The 22,962-nt window shown below is 39.4% G+C and overlaps 1 protein-coding gene across 2 annotated transcripts in view; it reads left to right on the forward strand.

The window, feature by feature from the left end:
• Window positions 1–22,962, forward strand: part of SNX24 (sorting nexin 24) — an 89,276-nt gene that overhangs the window by 26,013 nt on the left and 40,301 nt on the right. For both annotated transcript variants that reach the window (XR_003538697.2, XM_027710264.2), the window contains exon 2: window positions 20,360–20,443. Coding sequence is in view for 1 of the 2 variants with exons in the window: in XM_027710264.2 (XP_027566065.1) it covers window positions 20,360–20,443 (84 nt within the window). In the remaining variant the exon portion in view is untranslated. The remainder of the gene's footprint in view (window positions 1–20,359; window positions 20,444–22,962) is intronic.

The following is a 22,962-nucleotide window of genomic DNA, read 5'->3' on the forward strand; positions in this document are numbered from 1 at the left end:
GCTGCAGGACATTTTGTATGGAGAGCCTCTGCCCATGAACTCTTCAACATTTAAATCAATACAGTTTGAAAGACTCTCATACAAGTTGATATAATAACCTCTGAAATACTAATGATGAGTTATCACTTCCACTGGGAAACTGTACTGGTCCCAAGCATAAAAGTGGTCATTTAAAATGTCTTTACTAAGCAGCACAGAATTCTGCAGAACTAAATCTCAAGTAGATCTGGCTCCCTAAATGGTAATTCCATCTTTTTTTAAAAGGTCAGCTCAATTAGATTTTGGCAAGATTGAGTCTTCAGTGTCTCTTATTATTTTCATCAGGACACATTGGCTGGTAGTTTGCAAGTGTTCATGAGCAAAACAGGTTAGTAATACATTGGTACCACTACAAATAGATTGTCCTCATCACCGCATAGACAAAACACTCATGAGAACTGTGCAATTCTTTAAGCACTAGTGGCATGATATAATGAAGTTGTATTCCATTAAGCACTTATATACAAGGGAGCAAAATGTCATCACCTGAGTGTGGCTGCATTTCTGTGATACAACCTCATCTGTTCCGTCAACTAGTTTTGTTCTGATCAATAAGCAGTTTTCTGTGGCCTTTCACTACTGTCAGATGTCATTGAATGATGTAAATACACGTCAGAAACTAGAAACTTGACAGCTCACCTAGACTAAAGAGAGAACTGTGAGGAGGGGGTGTACTGCTGGGATAGACAGAAATGACAGCTGATGTCTGCTGTGTATAAATGATTTGATATTGCTACAGACAAGATTTTTCATAAGCGTGCAACAAAATGACTCTTACTTGTACAAGTCAAATCATTCGAAAAGGCCGAAGAGAATAAAAAGGATTTTTATATTACAGGACAGCACTGAACAGAATGGCCTATTTACAAGTTACCTTTTATTTTATTCTTGTCTTTTGATACTAAATCTTGGTTCCTACTTTATGTTAAAATGAAGGAAGACCATGTAAATATTAAAAATGTTCTCCTAGGCAGTGTACAATAACTATTCATTCTAACATACTCTTGCAAAGCATTAGCGAATTCAATATTTCACTACGGAATAAAAAAATGGAGGTGTTTTGGTTGGTTAGGTTGTTTTTCAATTGTGAAAAACTTTCGAAGTTGACAATAGAGGACTAAATATGAAAGTAGTTATATTCCATAGTGGGGAATTATAGCTGTAATGCGCAGGTTTTTGCTAACTTGAAGAGTTTTTTAATATACTTCATAATTCCAATGAAGATCAACTGCTGTAGGAGTTAGTACAAAGCAGAGAGAGCTTATTACTACTATAGTTGCTGTACACTGTCGAACATACTTGCTCCAATTTTAACCACTAGGAGTTTACAACACAAGTTCCAAAACACAGTTTTGTGGGAGAAAAGGAGGTTTCTGTAATAGGTGGTTGGGGCTAGATAAACATGTAAACTGTTTGAACAGGATCATTGTCTTTGGCCTTTTATCTTTGAGGGCTGGGTTAAACCTTCTCTGCAGTATAAACGTCTTTACCATATTTGCTGCCATATAAGAAGCAAAATGTAGAAGGTATGATTTTGAAGAGAAACTAAATATACATTAGTAAAATGAAATCTGTTTCTAAAAAAAAAAAAAAACAAAGCCAGTGGTTTTAGTAATGTAAAGTAATACCTGCTGATGTGTCAACAGAGCGATCTGAACTCCAGCCTACTTGTAGTAGCAATGTCACTGATACCAGGGTGCATTCCGTCTTGCTCTCCTGGCCATTGGCGAGACTGCTGAGGAGGTATCCCTGTGTGATGGTGCAGGCATGTGTATACAGGTGTGTAATGAAGCTCTTCACCCCTCTGCTCCACTCTAGTGAGACCCCACCTGCAATGCTCCATCCAGCTCTGGGGTCCCTAGCACAGGATCTGTGGAGTACATTGAACTGTTGGAGCAACTCCAGAGAAGATACACAAAAATAATTAGATGAAACACTCTTCCTATGGGAGAAGGCTGAGAGAATTGGTATTGTTCAGCCTGAAGAAGAGAAGGCTCTGGGTAACGTTACTGCAGCCTTTCAGTACCTAAAGGGAGCCTACAAGAAAACTGAAGAGGGACTTTTTAACAAGGGTGTGTAGTGATAAAACAAGGGGCAATGGAATTAAACTGAGAGTAGGTTTAGATTAGATAGAAGGAAGAAATCCTTTATTATGAGGGTGGTGAGGCATTGGCACAGTTGCCCAGAGAAGCTGTGGATGTCCCATCCCTAGAAGTGTTCAAGGCCAGGCTGGATGGGGCTCTGAGCAAGCTGGTCTGGTGGAAGGTGTCCCTGCCCACAGGGAAGTTAGAACTCCATGATCTTCCAACCCAAACCATTCTGTGATTCTATGATACCCATTTGAGTCTTTGCTACCTTAATAATATCATGCTTTAGTGTTCTTATCCACTACACTGGAGCATAATTTGTATGAAGAAAATTTCAAGAGCCCTGAGATTTAATACTGTGCTTCTGCTGTGTCAGGTTTTGTGCATGTGCCATGAGGTCAATGCTTAGGTACTGAAGATTGGGTCTTCACCGGTTATTGGCCGTACTGCTCATATAGACGAGGATGTCTCAGCTGAAAGGCCTGGATTCAGAGCAGGTGTCACAATTCCCATTGACTTCTGGAATCCTCAGTCAGGGCTCTCAGGTTACCATCACCTTTGCGTCTCTAAAGGGTTTTCTACAGGACTTTCAGACAGCAGTTGTCCTCAGCTGGAACACTTAGAACAAGTTTCTTGAAACTGGTATGAATCTTGCTCAAGAATAGACAAGCATAACCACTCTAAATTACATGCACTCCCTGATTTCTCAGACATCAGGTCATACCTGCACCTTTCCATTATATTGTTAGTTATTTAGAGTGGCTTACCTTGTGTTGTATACAGGAAATGGCCAGGTGTTTATCTGCCATTGTAAATTTGTAACAAGTACAATGGAATGTTAAGTAGGTGATGCTTACTGATGAATTGCTACTCTGCTAGCATACTTCAATTAATTTACTGTGTATTATGAACTGTTCTTATGAAAGGGAGGCTGCTGGAAAGCTCTGTGTAGGCTGATGCTTATTATAAATAAGAAAATTATTTTGAGTTGATTTCTAATTTGGCTTATGAAGTCACTCAGAGCCAGTATTGCTGCCTTACAAATAAAAAAACATTGTCACTTTTTTTGATACAAAAAATAACCAAACAGCATTAGTGTGCTTACAATAACTGTCAGAAAAAGAGTGATGTCAAGGGGTAGCTGTTAAGTGGGACTTTGGTAACTGACTTCATTGTGACCAGGATATTACCCACTTTTTTGTGGGGGGAAAAAGGGGAGGTAATTGACTTGTGGGATGGAGGAGATCATTGCAAAGCAGGAAAATTTTCTATATGCAGTCTTGTATGTCTGAACTTAAATCTTATGAGTGGTTATTGAAATTCTCTAGAAGCTAGCAAGAGGGCTGTGCTGCAACTTAGTGTTTGCCTCTGCTTTAGAATATTTTATAGGTGTAGACCAATCTACTGTGTGTTTTCTACTTTTTCTTTTAATTTTTACAAAATGAGCTTTATTTTACTTTGAATACTTAGTTTCTTATACTAGCAAGTGAGTTTATATGTCTCATAGCCCAGTACACCACCTCCAAGTAGTGTAATCTCCAGAATATGTTGAAAATCCCCAAATGAACAGGGTAAAATGGCACTTTCCATTGTTCAAAATCCTATTCTTGATCTGATATTTATAAGATTCTTCCTAGAGCTATTTCTGTAACAGTTCTGAAATACACTTGCAATTTTAATACCCTGCTCAGTGAAAAAAAGATTAAAACTCATTTGTGGTAACAGAGAGTTGTGAGGTTGTCCCAAACATACAGCAGTCTTCCATGGTATTCTTTTTTTTTCTCTGTTGTATTGTACATAATAAACACATAGACAAATTTGTTTTCGTTTGGTTTTTTGTTGACTCTCTTTCTTTTTTTTAATTTACAGATTTTGCAGTGTTTCTGTCACTTCAACTTCTTGTTCCTTATTAAGACTTCAGAGATACAAACCAGTAGCTCAGTAATTGCTTTCTTGAATCTGCCTTTAATAATTACATTTAGTAAAGCTGTATCGAAAATTAGAAAGGCAGAGACTAATGGAAAACTAGATTTTTCACTGAATTAGAAAGCAAGACAATCCATATATTGACAACATTTCAAGTTGAAACAGATCAGGAAAACTGTTTTGGACTGTCTGTGCAAAGAGGCAAACACAGGCCTGATGTGCAGTGGCATCTGCATTTTATACAGGCAGAGAAACTATAAGAGATTTCATGTAAATAGGTGTCTTGAGAGGGGACAGTAGAAATCTGATTTGGAAGCAAGTCACTTGAGTTTTTTTTTAAGTCAGAGAACCTTTTTCTTCACATTAACCAAAGTCTAGAAAGTGCTAACTTTTCACTGATTAAAATACCTTGAAATGCAAGGTGGGGGAAGAGGAAACATATTTTAGGTTCTTATTTTAGTCTGGGCCATAATCTGTGGAAGAATGTTTGTGGAGGTTGGTATGACAGCACTGCAAGTCAGTTTCTATGAAGTGGATAGAAGACAGGAGGTATTGGGTCGTTGTTTAGTCATTACTGGGACTTTTCACCAAAAATGTAAGGCATTTGAATTCCCGTTTTAAGAACAAGGAAAAACATGAAAATTATTTTCAGGTGCCTGTTCCCAATATATTGAATATTTTAAATGCCTCTTATTGCAAGCAGGCAATGTATATATTTATTGATTGATTTGTTTATGTATTAAGCACAGGGTGTTCATTAATAACAAGATGTTTTGTGGTACCTTAAAATTAAAAAAAAACAACCAAACAAAAAAAACCACCAAAAACTAAACAACTTTGAAATGTATACAGATCTGGCAGTATAAATCTATCATCTCACAGTTGTATATTGTTAGTTGGATGTAAAAGCTTGTGCCTACAAGATGGTTGGTTTACTGTTTTGTTTCTCACATGCTTTCCTTTTTCATCTGGTAACTGAGATGGTTCTTGATGAGAAAGGTCATTCAGGTATCTTTGGGTCTTCTGTAGTGTTTTGAGATTAGTCTTTGCTTCAGTTATCTGCTAAATAGACACTGGACCTAACAAAGGTTATTTCAACATCTTCAGCATTTTTGGAGACCCTTATTTTTAACCAACAGTACAGTTCCACTTCCACGCTGCACATTTAATAATAGTTTACTTTCACATCATGATGCTCTCTTCTGCTGCTTTTTAGCATGCATTCACAGAATTGGGAAACTTTTGCATGAGTCTGTGCAATTTGCATTGGTGGGCATCAGTGGAGCATAGATCCTATGATTTTTATTACACTGTGGAGCAATTTTGATGAAGATGGAAAATGAGAGTTTTCCTTATGTAAATTTATACAGTTTGTTTATTGGATATTACATTCATTTTACTGCAAAATGTTGCTGAACTTTCAGTTCAACGTAGGTTGATGACTTGAAGGATTTCAAAAAGGCTTCTCTAGGAACTTCGCCTTGAATCCTAATCACAAAAAATAGGATTAAATAGTAACTTTCACTGTGTTATATACATGTATTAATCAGTGTGTAATTTTAATTTTATGATTAATGAATGCTGGTAATCTGATAAACTGTTTGACTAATCCAGAAACTTTTATGACACACGGAGAGCTCCAGTTATTGGTGGTGCTATAGGCAGTGTGCTGTACTGTGTAGTGATAAGAGCAATGAAGACATTGTTAGATCACCAGCAATCTAAGGAATTTCAGTCTTGTTTGTAGAACCCATAAAAGCTAATATTTTCCTTGTTTGGAATGGAAATAATAGAAGTGTAAGAAAGCACTTCCAATGTCACAGAGGAAATTGAGAGAACCAGAAAGGTGAGGCATGCTCAAGATTCCTTCCTAAGTCTCTGAAATTTCCATATGAACAAACCAGCATTTTTTGTAATTTTGGGTGGAATTTGTCAGTTGTGAATAAATTGCTGTTTGGACAGTAACTTCAGGACCTGAGGGTTTTTTTCCTGTATCTGGTGGGAAAGACAAAAGCTCTTAAAAAGACAAGTAGTGTGAATCTAATGGGAATATTTATTGTCTCCTATCCCACTACCGCCTTCAAAATATTGCAACAGGATCTTCACAGAAATAGCAGGTTCAGGATCTCATTTGATAAATTGGAAAAAATTTAACTTTTCAAAGTAGTTACTCTGCAAACTTGAAGGGCAAATTACCGCTTGATTGCATAAAACTGTAAAACGTGTGACAGGAAAGTCATGAATGTATAACTGAGTCTTCTAACTGTCTTCCAAAAAATGAGCATGGAAAAGGAAGCAATTTTTTTTTCCATCTTTTAACTTTTCCTCCTGCCTTGGAAAGAACTTTCTTAGGATCATAGAGTCAATTAGGTTGGCAGGGGCCCATGGAGGTCCAGGCACACTCCCCCCACCACTCCTGCTTAAAACAAGGCCAATGTAGATCAGATTGTGCAGGGTCATGTCCTATCATGTTTTGGCTTTCTCCACTCCCTCTTGGGCCCCCGGCTCCAGTGGCTGTGTAATATACACTTTCTGATGAAACTTTTAAATAGGCCAAAGTTGGCACCAGATCTGGTGATAGTCTTATTTTTCTGGAAAAATTGGGTGAGCTTTGCATGCAGTGATTTTTTTATTGGTTCTTTAAAAGGAACGGATGGAAGATTTGATAGAAAATATTCTTTTCAAAGAAATATATGGAAATAGAATTAGAATAATTGAATATTAAAATAAAAATATATGGGAATAGGGCTTGGGCTTTTAACTCAGGCCTTTGAATCTTTCCCAATCACAATGCTCTAAGTAGATTTTTCTAGAGAAAAGCATGAAATACATTGTTCAACATTGTGAAGTATTTGGATTTTTGATCTAAAAGTGACCATAATGTTACTATTTGCCTTAATCTCGAGGCCATACTTTTCCGTACATATGTTTTCCTGCCTTTTTAAATGTTTTTTTTTAGTTCTAACATGGAAAGAGTCCCTAAGGATGTAGCCCCTTTGTTCACATGTTGCTACAACACTGTCAGTCCCACATGCTGAGCTAAGGGGACACTCAGTGGGGAAAAGGAGTGTGTGACAGATACTCCAAGTGGGTGTGTGCAGGGATGCTGGGTTGCATTGTGTGAAAAGCTTAAATGACACTGTGAACATTTAAATTCACAGCCATTGTTTCCTAGTGGTTTTCCCTTTTTCTTCTTTTAACCCTGATCAGTCAACAGAGAATAAATATATAATTTGTATAAGTACTACCCCAGACATATGACCAATGGATGTGGTGCTTTTAGGTCCCTAATACAGATTTCTAGACTAAGAGGTGCTTAAATTTTTGTCATCCAGCTGCTCGACCAGCAGTGGAGGGAGGGAGAGGGGTGCTGTGTTTTACCAAAGGGTTTTCAGAGCAAGTAAATGCAATGACATACGTTTCTGATTCATATGCAACAAAATTGTGGATTCCCTTTAAGGTTATAGTAGCAGGAGTACTTCAGACTAAAGGCCTTTCCTCTTGCTCTTTCTGCTTACTTTAAGGGTAATGCAGCATGGTATTTTCAGGTGTCGTTTCCCTGTGCCATAGCACAGACTCCTGTCCAGCATCTCTTTCTTGTAAAAACTTTAAAATGTGCTCCAGCTGTTTTTCTGCTCCCTGACATCATAGCTGCTCCTGAACTCTAGAAAAAGAGTTCTGTAGGCCTGAAATTTGCCCTAACTTTGTGGAGATGCCTTAAACTTTTGGTCAGGTCAGACACACTGTAAAAATAACAGAGCACAAGCAGTGCTGATACTATTGGAAAACCTGCATTATGCACATAATTCTGTGCAAAGTTTTGTTAGGAGTTAGGCAGTTTTCCAGAAGTTTATGAGTTGGCCAAATTTGCCTCCCAGATGTCTTCCTGGTCTTCTTGTCCACATCTTGGAGGCATTTGAGTGAAATGGTTTGGGTTCTGTTTTGGATTGAGTTTTGGGGTTTTGATTGGGTTTTTTGGCATAGGTGAAGTAAAATATATTTTACTTTAAGTATGTGTTTGGACTGTCTCAGCTGTAACTTTCTAAAAATATTTTCTTTCTGGATCACATACCTGATACAGAAAATCTAAGCCCAAAAATTAAAGGTTGGCAAAACTATAAGTAACTGAGAACAGTCTTGTAATGGAAAATATTAGATTATTGTAATTGCTCCTGGCACTGCCATTGACTCCTATAATGCATTTTATTAAATTACCTCCATCTCAGGTCCTCTTCAGATGTTATTGAGATGTTAATAAAAAATAACAGTAGTGTGTCTAAGCTGCAGCATGAAGCAGGAGGGTCAGGAGTTAGCTGATGCAAGGTGAATGTCCCCCTTCATTACCCCTTTAGATTTCTTACCTGTGAAAAATATAGAATCATAGAATAGAATCATAGAATCAGCTGGGTTGGAAGGGACCTCTGAGATCATCAAGTCCAACCCTTGATACGCTACTGCTGCAGTTGCTAGACCATGGCTCTAAGTGCCACATCCAGTCTCTTTTTAAAAATCTCCAGGGACGGAGAATCCACCACTTCCCTGGGCAGCCCATTCCAATGTCTGACCACCCTCTCTGTAAGGAAATTCTTTCTAATATCTAACCTAAACCTCCCCTGGCACAACTTGAGACCACACCCTCTTGTCTTGCTGATAGTTGCCTGGGAAAAGAGACCAACCCCCACCTGGCTACAACCTCCTTTCAGGAAGTTGAAGAGAGTGATGAGGTCTCCCCTGAGCCTTCTCTTCTCCAGGCTGAACAGCCCCAGCTCCCTCAGCCTCTCCTCATAGGATTTGTGCTCGAGTCCCTTCACCAGCCTCGTTGCTCTTCTCTGGATCTGCTCCAGCACCTCAATATCCTTCCTGAACTGAGGGACCCAGAACTGGACACAGTACTGCAGGTGTAGCCTCACCAGTGCTGAGTACAGGGGAAGAATCACTTCCTTGGACCTGCTGGCCACACTGTTCCTGATCCAGGCCAGGATGCCCTTGGCCTTCTTGGCCACCTGGGCACACTGCTGGCTCATGTTCAGCTTCCTGTCAATCCAAACTCCCAGGTCCCTTTCTGTCTGGCTGCTCTCCAGCCACTCTGTCCCAGCCTGTAGTGCTGCAGGGGGTTGTTGTGGCCAAAGTGCAGGACCCGGCACTTGGCCTTGTTGAACCTCATCCCGTTGGGATCAGCCCAACTCACCAGCCTGTCCAGGTCCCTCTGCAGAGCCCTCCTGCCTTCCAGCTGATCAACACTCCCCCCAGCTTAGTGTCATCTGCAAATTTGCTGATGATGGACTCAATCCCTCATCAGTAAAGATATTAAACAGAACTGGGCCCAACACTGATCCCTGGGGGACACCACTAGTTGGTGGTGCTGCCAACTGGATGCAGCCCCGTTCACCACCACTCTCTGGGCCCGGCCCTCCAGCCAGTTCCTAACCCAGCACAGTGTCCCTGTCCAAGCCATGGGCTGTAGCTTTTTCAGGAGAGTGCTGTGGGAGACGGTGTCAAAGGCCTTGCTGAAGTCCAGGTAGACTAAATCCACAGCCTTCCCCTCATCCACCAGGCGGGTCACCTGATCATAAAAGGAGATCAGGTTGGTCAGACAGGACCTGCCCTTCCCAAACCCACGCTGGCTGGGTCTGATCCCTTGATGTGAGTGAAAGCAATGGTAAGCAGAGACAGAGACTGTATAGAAAGATGAACAGTTGCTTGCTGAGGCATTTGAAGATAACATGAAACCTCAATCACCTGTAGGATAGGATAAGTTGCATTTTTTTCTGACCTGTAAACAGAGAAGTGACAATTTCTATAAATACATAGGAGAATCAGTTTTTGCTGCAACTAAGAACTTAGAGTAAACTGAGCAGTTTACATTCCTTCTGCAGGGAGGCACTGGAGTTCTACAATAATAGAACCTTTGTAAAAGAAAAATATTTGAAAAAAATTATTTATGGCAGTGTGTTGTGTGACAAGAAATGGCACTAGTTTTTCTCTTCAGTACAAAAGGTGAGAGCCAGGAAAATGCTGGAATTTGATCACTAAGTTCATAATAAAACAAAAAGAAAATTTGAAACCTCAGAATAAGGGAGATGCTGTGACAGTATCATGTTGTACCTGTAAGACTTCTTATTAGTATCTGTAATTTTTTTCCTTGATAGTATTTATTAATTTGTCCAACTGAATTTAGTCTGTATGTATTTAAATAGGTGACTTGATTGGTATCTGTAGGTGATGAACATCAAGAGTTTTCTAGTGCAATAAATGAGTATTTCTTTTACACCCAAGAACCCAGGACATAAAATGTGACTCAAGTTTCAGCTAAAATGACTATATGGATAATGTTTCCTCGCGGTGCTGTTTTTAGGAATCTACTAGCTTTTTTTATTGGAGTGTTCAAGTGAAGTTAGTTCCTTAGTCATCTGTGCTTGGCTGTGTCTTTATATTTTTTCTTCATTGAATAAAAGGCAGTCATACATTTTTACACCTGTTAATAGTATTATTTGATTCTGATACTTCTAGTTAACATTTGAAGAGATTGGCACATTGTTATCTTCAGTTCAAGCAGCAAACAGCAGGTAGAACATTTAGCACAATTTTCAGTCATCTGTGTTCTGTTGCTTTGTTTGCAGTATGCATGCTTTTATTTCCACTTTTCCAGCATCAGACTCATTTTATAACTTCTTTAAAATCTCTCTGGTATGTGTTGGATACATAATATCTTATCTGGCTGAATACATGTTCAGGCATGTAATTACTTGATGTTTGTCTCACCATATTCCAAGTGATTGAGAGACCAGTTGCAAAATAACATAATTCTCACTGAATCAATTTTCATGTCTTTGAAATGATAAATATGTAATTGTACAACCAGTGTTCTCTGATAGGTTATTCAGTCTTGAATTGCTAAATTGCTAATAGGTTGCTTTAATTATATATATTGTACTGGATATTGGTTTGTGTTAGTATTTCTTCTGCCTTTGAGCCTATACAATCTGTTGACATAATTGTACTGGAGGTAGTCTCTGTAAGCGGTTTAAATGTTGCCTTTTCCCAGGCATGGCTTTTAAAGTCAGATTCTATGTTGCCTTAACTCTTCCACTATTGCCAGTATAGTTCTCTGCCTGAAGTATCTGTGATTTACCTACATTCCGTGTTTTATACTGTAACTCAAAGGAAAGCAAATTAGGAAATATTTTTCTCTCTTCCCTGTGTTATTCCCTTATGTTATTCCCTTATATCCAAGCCGTACTCTGAACTTTACACTCACCCTGCTCCTTTTGCAGGATACTTGGACCTCGCTGACTGCAGTTCCCACAGACATACCTGGGATAGAGCCAGGCTAGCAGTGAGCTTTGTCCAAACTTTGCCATGAGTTTTGCAGTGTGTGCTGCCCATGCTGCCGCCACCATTAATGTTGCCACCAGTACCTGAGCTATCTTATATCTCGCTCAGGAATATCTACATTCACTGTAGAGTCAACTATTTATATTGTAGCCAACTACAATATGAATGCTCTGTTAATCACACCATGTAAATTCCGAAGCTTAAAAATTTAAATCTTATTTGGGCATAATAGTATGTTATTACTTTTGAGCAGTGTTTGTGGTAGCTGCTGTTGCATTTTCTTCAGCAGTTGCACAGAGTTTGTCGCTTCCATTCTCTTCACCTTTCTTGCATGTGAAAGATCTGGTTTTTTGCAGCTGGATCCGTCGATAACCACATCCTGGTAACCTGTCTAAGGTCTTGTCTCAGTCACAGCAGGCTTAGTCCAGTAAGAAATGAAATTGTCTTATATCTATTTGAGCTTATTTCTTTGTCCTGCTTTGAATTACCATTCAAAGAGATTGACCTGGCAAGGGAACCCTTTAGTGAGCAGGATGGCATTCTTTGGTAAATTAATGTGATGACTCTTCTTTCCAGTAGCAGGTGCTGATGTTTGAAATAGCATTGTCAGTTGAATGCAAGTATAACACAGATGGCAGGCAATAGGAGAGCTAATTTGGTTTCCATTTTGGAAGGCAGACCAATGCTAATTTAATGAAAGTTTGGATGATTTAACTCTTTGAAAGGAAGTGCCTGAAAATGTTACATAGATCCTGACTGCTCATCTTTGTTACTAACAGAATAGCATTTGAATCCTCCATTTTGTGACTGAAGATAGGCTAATCCCAATATTTAAATGTAATATATGAAGGATCTTTGCTAAGCTGCACAGACATTTAGAAAAGCTACCTCCTTTGACTACTGCTCTTAAAAATTTATTTGGATGAACTACTTATGTGGACAGGTAAAGAGGAGCAGAGGCTTCTCTGATAGATTACTGCAGAGACCCTAATAAGAGATGACGCAAGGTGGATATACATTATTTCTTTGCCCTGGTATTTAATCACCATGAAGAATGTGGAGCTTGTTTTTAATAGTTTGTGTATATGGTATCTTGACTGTTGTGTTTCATGTACGTATGTTTTGTTAGTCACTAGCAAAGGAAAAGGCTGATTTCATATACCATGGTGGACATAAGATGGAAAAAGAGACAGTAGAAAGTCAGCTCCTTTGAAATACTCATCACCCTGCTGCTTGTATACTTTTTTATGTGTTCTTTGACACCTTTTCATTTTTGTTTATAAACAAAATGTCTGTGCTTTGGAGGTCTTAGGTCACCTAGGTGTTCTCCAGACAGCAAATACAAGTGCAAGCAGAGTAACACAGACTCAAAGTTTCTAGTAAAAAACTTAGTCTTGTGTCTGGTGTCTCACAAAAAGGAGCTTCTTGCAGCCAGTTGGCTGCAATATAGAGGGCACTATCATTGTGGTCAGGATTTGCATCCTGCCTTGGGAAGTCAGAGGACTTGTTACAGACTCTCCAGATAAAATAGCAAAGGATTTTATGGCAAAATAGAAGATTCTGTTTATTTTATCCAACTTAGAATTAATCTGTTTCTTGTAAATATACTTCTGCCATCAGTTATTTTGTGCAGTATTCTAATATTTTATCCCAATGTACCATTTCTATTGGAAAGCTCATATTTTCCATAAAAAGCCTCATGGTGGTTTTATTACTAGAACATTTCCAATAAGAGACATTGAGATGATCCAGATGAACAAATAGAACAGATCAGGCTTATTTTTTTTGTCTGTATAACCATAGGCTTTAGCATGAGTTATAAACTTTTTCCTTTTCCAGTAAAAGATCAACACACTTTTCCTTAAGTTTGATTGTAAGGAAGCCAAATAGGTGACCACAGTGACAAGGAGATTTTAAAATACTGTCATCTCTGTAACAGTTGTTCTCTGCAGGACCAATAAAGAAAAATACCAAAACCAAGTCAGATCTTGTAGCATCTTGGTTTGCTTACAAATCAAATTTCCATAGCCAGTGTGTCGCTGGCAAGGGAGAGACTTTTTAGTTTGGAAAGCCAAGTAAGTTATTTTTCAGGAAATGACAGAGAAGTTCCTATGGGATTTTATGAACCATGTGTTTAGAAAAGATTGGTTTAAAGAGAGTTGAAAAAATCAGAAAACTACTTACTCTTACATGTCAGCTACTCTTTCATTCAACAGTGGCAGCTCTGTAGAAGCCTCCCTCGAGCTTCCCACGTTATAAGAATTACAAAACCACCTGACTGGGTTGCAGTATGAATTGTTTTACTACCTCTTCCTCTAAACCCTAAGAAATATGACATACACTTCTAAAAAGCCATCTTCAGAAAGAATATCCCTGACTCCTATGAATGCCTTTTGAACATAATTCCTACTAAGACTGTGCCATTTTATGACAGGGAGAACCCCATACTGCAAAAGAATGTAGGAGATGGAACATCTTTAATTATTTTGTATTATTGGTGGAAAAGACAAACTGCACGCTGAAAGATTCTTGAAGAGACTGTAATCTGATTTAGGTAGATACTGGTACCAGTAACACTGGTAACTGTTAGGGAAGAGAAAACTCTTTCAGTAAATAAATGGCTGAGGGTTGCATAAATTTGTAAGGAGGCATTTGAATTAGGAGCCACATTTATAAAAACATGTAAGAACACGTGCTTGTGATTGTTCTTATGTACACTTTTTCTTTTTTTCTTTTAATCAATGAAAGCCCAAGTTAACTTGTAGTAACATGAGATTTAACAGAAGTCGTCAGTGAAATGACATACTTGTCCTCTGAATGGGCTTATGTTACAGTAGAAAATCTATTTTTGTGTTTTATAAAAACAATGAGGCTGCTTTTCTGGGCCAGGATGGGTCAGGTAACTGCTTCGCACAGGCTGGAGCTGTTGGGAATACTCTCTGGAAATCCTGTAGTGAATATTTCGCTTTTCTGTCGTGGTCTTTTTCCTTCACAGACTCTGGAGAAAGCAATGTCATAATTCCATAATGTCAAGCTTTGATTTCCATAGTCAATAAAAATCTGTACTTTTGTCCTTTTACTGTAGCTTAGTACATTGTACTTGGGCTAAGTGAAACAGTCTGATTTCACGTAACAGACATGACAGTGCTTGGGCTGGATGGAAGGAGCTGTTTATGGGTCTAACCTAACCTTTGAGCTGACTTCATCCAGCCTCCCAGCGCTCTCATTCCTCTCAGACATTCTCTTCTTTTCCTTTACTGCCTCTTACAGACACTTTCATGTCTTCTTAAGACCCCAGCAAAACCAAGCGGAGCAAACTGGTCTCTTCAGGGTAATACTGCTTCCTTCTTCACTGTGGCCCAACTCGTTTCCCAGTTCTGCAGCAGAAAGGAGGCCCTTTCGTTACAGTCAGGCCTTGCAGCAGCTCGTGTTAGGACTCCTTGTGTAGGAGGGGAAGAGCAAGAGAAGGCACAAGATATGACTTGAAGCAACCTGCTTAGGAAACAGATGGTCTTAAGTCTCAACTACTGGACATGGTGGGAATAACCCAAAGTAAACACTGGGTGTTAGACAAAGGAGAACTAGAACTGGGGGCAATATGGTTGGAGAGCAGAAGGGAGATTTCCCTTGCCTCTGTGACCCATGTCAGCCAGCCTCTGTGCCCTTGAACTGCCCTGTGCCTGCTGCAGAGCTGAGTTTTGCTACCCTGCTTTCCAAAAGATGAAGTCACTGAGTTTGTTTTCATCTGGGGGATAGTGAGATTCAGTTTTATCAAGGCTGCTCTGAAGTTTGAGTTGGCTCTGAATACTGTCCTCGTCTCCACTTCTGTTGTGGAGGGCATTCAGGAGTATGGATCATTGCCATGAGGCACTTACACCCCTAAGATGCCGAATTGCTGCTGCGGCTACATGCAGCTCTGGTTACCACCATCACCCACGTGCTCTTACTGATTGTATGGAATATTATTTTCCCCTGGAACAGTAGTATGGAAATAGGCTTAAAGTCGTCATTTGATCTCTGCTGTTTTCTGTAGTCTTGTTCTAGTAGTAGTTGTAGCACAACTGAGACAGAAAATGTACAATTGTCTGAACAATAATGAGGCACTAAACACGTGGAAATCCTATTAGTGTTTCATGGACCGTAGCTGTCATTTCATTTGCTCTGGAATTCCTTCCGTACGGCCATGACAGAGGTTTAAGGTTGAGTTTTCTTGACACTTTGAATGCATTAGCCTGTTCCTCAAACAAAAGTCAGTCAAGTATAGTGAAGCATCTGAAGGGATGTATTTATTTCTGTCAGTCATCAGTCAGTCAGTCATGGCTAGGCTTCGTGAATGAAGATTTGGGAAGGCTCTATCCACATTTGTTACAGGCACGCTGGTGGCTTATGAGGCCAATACGAGACAGACAAATCCGATTGCAAAAGGCACAGCAGAAAGACTCCTTAGATGGTATCTTCTGCAAGACACGGTTCTTTCTGCGTTGCCTTTTCTCCTCGAGAGTGATCCTGCGTGTGTTCTCAAAGGAGACAGCTGCGTTATAGATGGTGTGTCTCCAGGCCTCCCGATTGGAGGCCAGAGTAGACCAGTTATGGTGATCAATATGGCCAAGGCTGAGATGTTGTTTCAGGGAGTCCTTGTATCTTTTCTTCGGGGCTCCTCTCTTGCGGCAGCCAGTGGCAAGTTCACCGTAAAGCAAGACCTTAGGGAGGTGGTGATCCTTCATCCTGGAGATGTGCCCTGCCCAACGCAGCTGTGTTCTCAGCAACATGGCCTCAATACCTGTGACTGCTGCTTGTTCTAGAACAGATGTATTGGTCACAAAATCTGACCAGTGGATGTTTAGGATTGTACGGAGGCAGCGTTGATGGAAGCGTTCTAGGAGACACAGGTGGTGGCGGTAGATGACCCATGATTCGGAACCATAAGGAGAGTAGACAGCAATTTCTGTAAGTAATATATTAAATAAAATTAGAGTCAGTAAGCTTGGTCTTGAGAGGTAAAAGCACAACACTAGAATTTTGTGGATTTTCTTTCCTGGTGAATGTTAGACAAATGTATTTTGTTTTTGTAAATTTCCCTTTTTCTACTTCTGTTTTTTGTATCTCCTCATTCTAAACAAGGCTGCCCCAAATCTCTTTCTTGACTATAAGTTTTCAGAAGTTTTGCAATTAATTTTTGCATATGTAAATATACACAATATTATAGTATTAACTTACCGTAATTATAAATTATGTAGTTAATGTAATTTCCATGAGTGAATATAAGTCATCTGTGTATTTCTTATGTAATAGAGAGGAGCCCCGAAGAAAAGATACAAGGACTCCCTGAAACAACATCTCAGCCTTGGCCATATTGATCACCATAACTGGTCTACTCTGGCCTCCAATCGGGAGGCCTGGAGACACACCATCTATAACGCAGCTGTCTCCTTTGAGAACACTCGCAGGATCACTCTTGAGGAAAAAAGGCAACGCAGAAAGAGCCGTATATTGCAGAATACACCATCTAAGGAGTCCTTCTGCTGTGCCTTTTGCAATCGGATATGTCTATCTCGTATTGGCCTCATAAGCCACCAGCGTGCCTGTAGCAAATGTGGATAGAGCCTTCCCAAATCTTCGTTCACGAAGCCTAGCCATGATGATGATGATGTAATAGAAAACCAAGCTAAGATATTACTAATCTCATTAGTTTTTGTCCCTACTCATGGACATGTTTGTCATTCTTGTCTGTGTTTTTTTTTGTTAAACTGATCGCTCTTAGGTTTTTTGAGACTAAGTTACTGAAGCTGCATATTTTTGCATCAGATTATCAGATAAAAGATGTCCTTTTGTATCCAGTGTATGCATGTGACACAGGTAAGAACTGAAGGGGGGCAGTGTCAGTGTTACCACCATGGGCAGTTCTTGTACATCATACTGATTCCTGTTTTCTTCGTTTGTGCTTTCTGCCTTCAAAATTCACAATGATACAGTACCAATTGTTTGCCCATACATAATTCAGTTCAGTTACCGTGTAGTACTGCCCAGTTTCTGCAGCAAGAAAAGAAATGTGTGTATTCTTCTTGAAAATTAGAGGTTTGCTAAGGACCAGATAAGTTCAGGAAAATGGCAAAATAAGAAATGGAAAAAATAAGAAATAAAGAAAATGGTTTCCAGGATCTGAAAATAGTCCATATAATTGGAACATAGTGGAAAGGGAAAAAATTATATGTAAATCTGTTTTGTAGTTGGACCTGAAAGTTTTTATTGTTTTATTAACAAAAACCTTAGGAATTCTTTTTGAAGTTTCCTTCACAGATTTGATGGTTATGAATTGCAGTGGCAGATCTGCAGTTCTGCTAGGCGAAAGATCAGCATTATTCACTGATATCCAATCCAGAGATTTTTGCCCCATATATCATTTATATGGGTTAAAGTCTGTTGGAAGAATGCTTTTAATGGATAATTATCTTCTGGCTATATGCAGACATCGTTGATAACTATTGTGGCAGCAACCAAGAACAGTGAGACGTTTCTAGTTGCAGAGTACTTGTAGAGTTTTCTAGGTGGTGTGTCTTCATATCTGTTGTCCTTTGTGTCCCAGTCAGGATGAACTCCAAATCTTTCAGTGCAGTGTAATTTGTGGTATTTCAATGACTATGGGAAAAGTATTTTGCTTGTCTTACTCAGAGATTACTTCTTGCATTTTTCATTGAACTATCTGTCACTTATAGTAAGTCATCTATCTTTTCAGAGTTATCTGTTCATAGAACATTAACATTTTTACAAGAAAAGTAATTTCCGAGCAGTGTCGCATTTTTCCCCCAATAGTTCTTCTGTCTTTATTTTGGCACTATCTACGTTCACCAGTTTCCTTACGTTGTTTTTCTGTCAGGACCTGTAGTTGCTCAGTTAAATTTGTGTGAGATTTGCCTATAGCTATTTTGAATCCATGAAGAGATCCTATCTCTCTCAAAACCTAATGTATCTTTCTGTCTTTTACACAAAACTATATTGTTATATGAAATAGTGTCAAGGGAGTGCTTATAACTGAGGCAGGAGCCCCTTAGACTCTCCAAATTGCTTGGCAAACCCTGCAGCAGAGATGCTAAACTTAGAGTGATCAGTGGCTCTTAGCTGACTGAGGTGTAACTGGGTGTTATGAGTTGCTCGTAGTTCCTGGAGATTTAATATCAAGGAAATTCAAAACTGTTGCACATCTTAGCTAGAGACTCATGGTCACTTCTAACTTAACTAGTTTTATATTTTCTTGTTATTATTCCCAAAAAGTCTTCCTTGAAATTCCTTCAATGCAGTGGCTTTCCTGTGCAATCCAAAGCATTTTGTTCCTTGCAGAACTATTTCTGTCCTACAGAGTGTAGAATATGAGATGTAAATAATGTTTTCCTCTCATATAATTAGGTTATTAAGTCTCAACAGAAAAAAAAGCCTACACTGATTTTCTCTTGCATATGGTTCTCTTTACAACTCTGAACTTACAACATATTCCTGAGGGTGCCTTGAAGTTTTTTCCTGTGTAGAGGAAAATTGTTTAATAGTCCCTGGCTGTTCTTCCAGGGTACTCCAAATAGATAGGAGGGACAAAAGAAGTCAAAGCACTCAAATAAGGTCATCTACTTGCAGTGATTAGGACACAGAAACAGTCCTATTCAAAGAGGTAGAATGTAGCACAGGTTATTACAGTGATCCAAACTAATTTTGGAAATGTAAACATTGGTGTGAAATGACTGCAGTCCTATCCATACTGCATTCAAACAAAGGTAGAAGCATTTCAGTCTGGATTAAATAAAATGCTGTCTGTTTTTAATGTGGTTTGGCTAGCCAGTGGAAACCATAGCATTTTAACCTGTTTGAAAGGCAGGTTCTAGTGGACAATAGAAGTTTTTGTACAGTGTAGTTTCTGTATATTTGCTCTGATCAGTGCTAGCCTGGGCATATTGTGACAGAAAACCCTTTTTTCTGCATTCAGGCATAAACACTGTTTGCAAAATTATTTCAAAGAACTTTTTATTTGGCATAAGTTTGGGGTCTTGATGTGATCATCTGTGCTGAGCATTGTTTCTCATTGTCCTGGAAATAATTATTTCCAGCATTTTTTTGAGTGAAACGGAAAACAAAGAACTCCTAAGTAGACCAGGCACCTTTTCTGTAATACTTCTCTGCTGATTTTGTCTTCATTTAATAGACTGTGTGTTCTTGAGAACCTCAAAATTTCTCATCACTTGCCCTCAGAACTGACATGGTGACCTGAGAATTCAAAAAATGTCACGTTAGTGGCTACTAATTAGTGGGTCCAGAGAGCTGCTTTTCCTGGCCTTTCAACCTTCCAGAGGCAGCAACAAAACCTGTCACATGTATCATACAAAGAAAATAAGCATTTGCCATGTTTGCCTTTTGTTTTGTTTTTTCCCATGGTGTAGATAGTGGCACAAGCCCACTTGAGACTATAGATGAATTTGTAGTTTAGGAGGAAATTAACCTAGTGTTTGCATTTATTTCTCCTTCTGCATGCATAACATAATGCACGTATTATCCACTTCTTGCTGAACAAGCATGAGTGTGTTAGCATGCTGTGTTGTAAGAAGAGGAAAAGATTTAAAGAAAAGAAGACTCTGCAGAAGATGACTTTTTTTTTCTGTTTTTTTTCTGTTCCTACCATTCTTTTTTTTTTTAATTACTTCAAAGTGTATTGAATATTTCTGAAAGGAAGTGCTTTAATGCTTAGTTTGTAGTGTACAATATACAGTCCAGGCTTAAACTGTCTGTTTGTATGTTTGTTGAACAAACTTATTAATAGAAGATTGATCTGTACTTACATTAATCACTGTTGTACTTCTGCATCTCATGAGACACCTTGGGTTTTTTGGGACCACTTACTAGAATGACTGTGGTAAAATGTGCCATCACAGCCATGTTACAGAACTGTTTGTGCAAGTAACATTAATCTCTTTTTTATTATTTGTAATTTTCAGGTCTTTAAAATAGAAGTGTTGATGAGTGGAAGGAAACATTTTGTGGAGAAGAGGTATAGTGAATTCCATGCTCTTCATAAAAAGGTATTTATCATTTTCTTGATAAGATGTATCTTTATTTTGCCTCAGTTGTGACATTTTCCTCTCTCTTGTAATTGTTGTTATACATGGTTTATCTTAAATACATCTTGTGATTCATGTCTCTAGAAATTAATTCCTAACTAACTCAGTTTTTTGTGTTTTGTAGAAAGGGGTGATGACTTCTCACATGTAACTAATTCTCCTTTCTGGTTATTGTTTACATGCTACATTGCTAAAATGCTGCCTGTAGTATGCTTTTGTCTTCTTGTAAAGTCACAAAATAAGGCACATTCCAATAGCAAATAAATGCAGTGGGTTTTTAAATCCAATTATTTGTTAGCTCTATAAATTGTGTTGCTAACCTGCCATATGTTGAGCTGAGGAAACAAGTTGTGTATACAAAGAAACTAGACACGATAAAGACTGAGTAAACGTCTCACTCTGTTGCACTTCATACAATTATTATAATATAAAATGTCTGATAAGCCTTCTACTGAATCATCTTAGTAAATATAGATGGGAACTCAGTACTTTTGAGGCTAGTTATCCACAAATTGTTCTTTAAATGTTTTGATCACTGTTAAAGGGAAAGTATGATTTCTTCTCTCCAAGCTGAACTGAATGCTGCTGAAAGGCAAGTTTTGCAGTTTTCCTGCCTTATGGAGGCCAACTATTGTGAAGGAGAATTCTTCAAGAGCATTGCAGCCTGTTAACAGCAGTGGGGCTGCAATAAAGAGCTTCAGTCCTTCATTCCTGGGATCTGGGTGAACTAAACATCTCTTGGTGCGTAGGTCTCAGTGGCAGTGCAGTGTAGTTACAGACAACTGCTCTGAGTGATTCTGTTAGTCTTCAGTACAGAAAAACTTCCTCTGCAAACAACAAAGACAGGCACATGTATTTACACCTTCTGCCAGTGCAATGTCAGAGGATCTTATAAACACCAGCATGTTTGCTGGTGGTCCTGAATTAGCTCAGGAATCATCTCTTTCAGGGAAGAAACATTATCCTGGTGCCAGAGTGGATGATTTTGACAGCCTTGTAAGATGTATGAGATACAAGCAAACTTGGCTGAAGAAAAGGTAACTGTTGACCCGTCTGTATGTTGGCCATCAAAAGTCCAAGGACAAGAAAACATTTTGCTTTACTGCAACTTAATTGGGACGTACTAGTGCTTCTTGCCCCAGTAGTGGTATCCTCTACCACTTTTTATACTCAATTCCATGTTTATTGTTTTAATTCAGATCTGTCTCAGGTATTTTCTCCCTCATGTTGACATTGAATATGAAAACATGAGCAACAGTGTCAGAATCGATAGTATAGCTCACTCACTCACCACCAAACCTTGCAATATATGTGTGCTTTATTTTACAGATGAGAGTAATCCTGCAATTGAAAGTAAATCAGATGAATAGAATTTATGCAACAAAATAGGTTAGGAAACATTATGACGGAAAAATCAGGATTTATGTGCTTATCCTTACCCAAGGATACCGTCTCTTATTGTTAGAATAGTATAGTATTGTATAATGCAATGTAGTTTAGAATTAGAATTAGAAATATAGAATACTGACAGTTAGAAAAGACCTACAGTGATTGTCTAGTCCAACTGCCTATGCAGTCCACGGCTGACCAGAAGTTAAAGCATGTTATTAAGGGCATTGTTCAAATGTCCCTTAAACTCTGACAGGCTTGAGGCATTGACCTCCCCTTGAGGAAGCCTGTTCCAGTGTTTGAACGTTCTCTTGGTAAACAAATTCTTCCTGATGTCCAGTCTGTGCCTTCCTGACACAGCTTTGAGCCATTCCGAATGTTCTGTCACTGGATCTCAAGGAGAAATGCCCAGCACTTTCCTCTCCACTTCCCCTCCTCGGGAAGCTGTAGAACAATGAGGTCACCCCTCAGCATCCTTTACTCCAAACTAAGCAAGCCCAGTGTCCTCAGCCACTTGGCATCCACCTGCCAAGCACATGCCAAAGATGGATCCTTTACAAGCAGAGGAGAAGAAATGCGAGCACCAAGGCTGGATCTGGAAGAGGAGGAAGAAAACCTGTGATTGAGGGCAACAGCCTTGCCACCTTTCCCAGGCTGCTCACCATCTGGGCAGCTGCTGCATGTGTAGTTGTCCCTTCCCAGGGGTAGGACTTCGCAGTTCCCCTTCTTGGGAATCCAGCCTTGAGAAGATCCGATCCTGGGGGGTGATGCAGAGAGCAGCACCAAATTTTGACTCCAGGCAGTAGGGGTTTTTTGGGCACCACCATAGCGAGAGTGCACTGGACAGTGCAGGCTGGTAGGAGAGTGGAGCCCAGGGACATGGGGCAGAGGGTGTGGTAAAGAGGAGGCCAGAGGTGATGAGCAGGGGGGCACGAGCTGGCCCTGGAGACCCCGTGTGGAAATCCTGTCCCAGAACCACCTGCAGAGATGCAGACCTGGAGCTGGGCAGTATTTGCCTTTAGGGGAACAACGGAACAGTACCTGGTGCGAACAGAAGGACCCATCAGCATTAACAACCCATCCTTCCAGGA

This window comes from Pipra filicauda, unplaced genomic scaffold (genome assembly GCF_003945595.2).
Source record: "Pipra filicauda isolate LSUMZ 115617 unplaced genomic scaffold, ASM394559v2 scaffold29_size4552773_pilon, whole genome shotgun sequence".
Taxonomy (NCBI): domain Eukaryota; kingdom Metazoa; phylum Chordata; class Aves; order Passeriformes; family Pipridae; genus Pipra; species Pipra filicauda.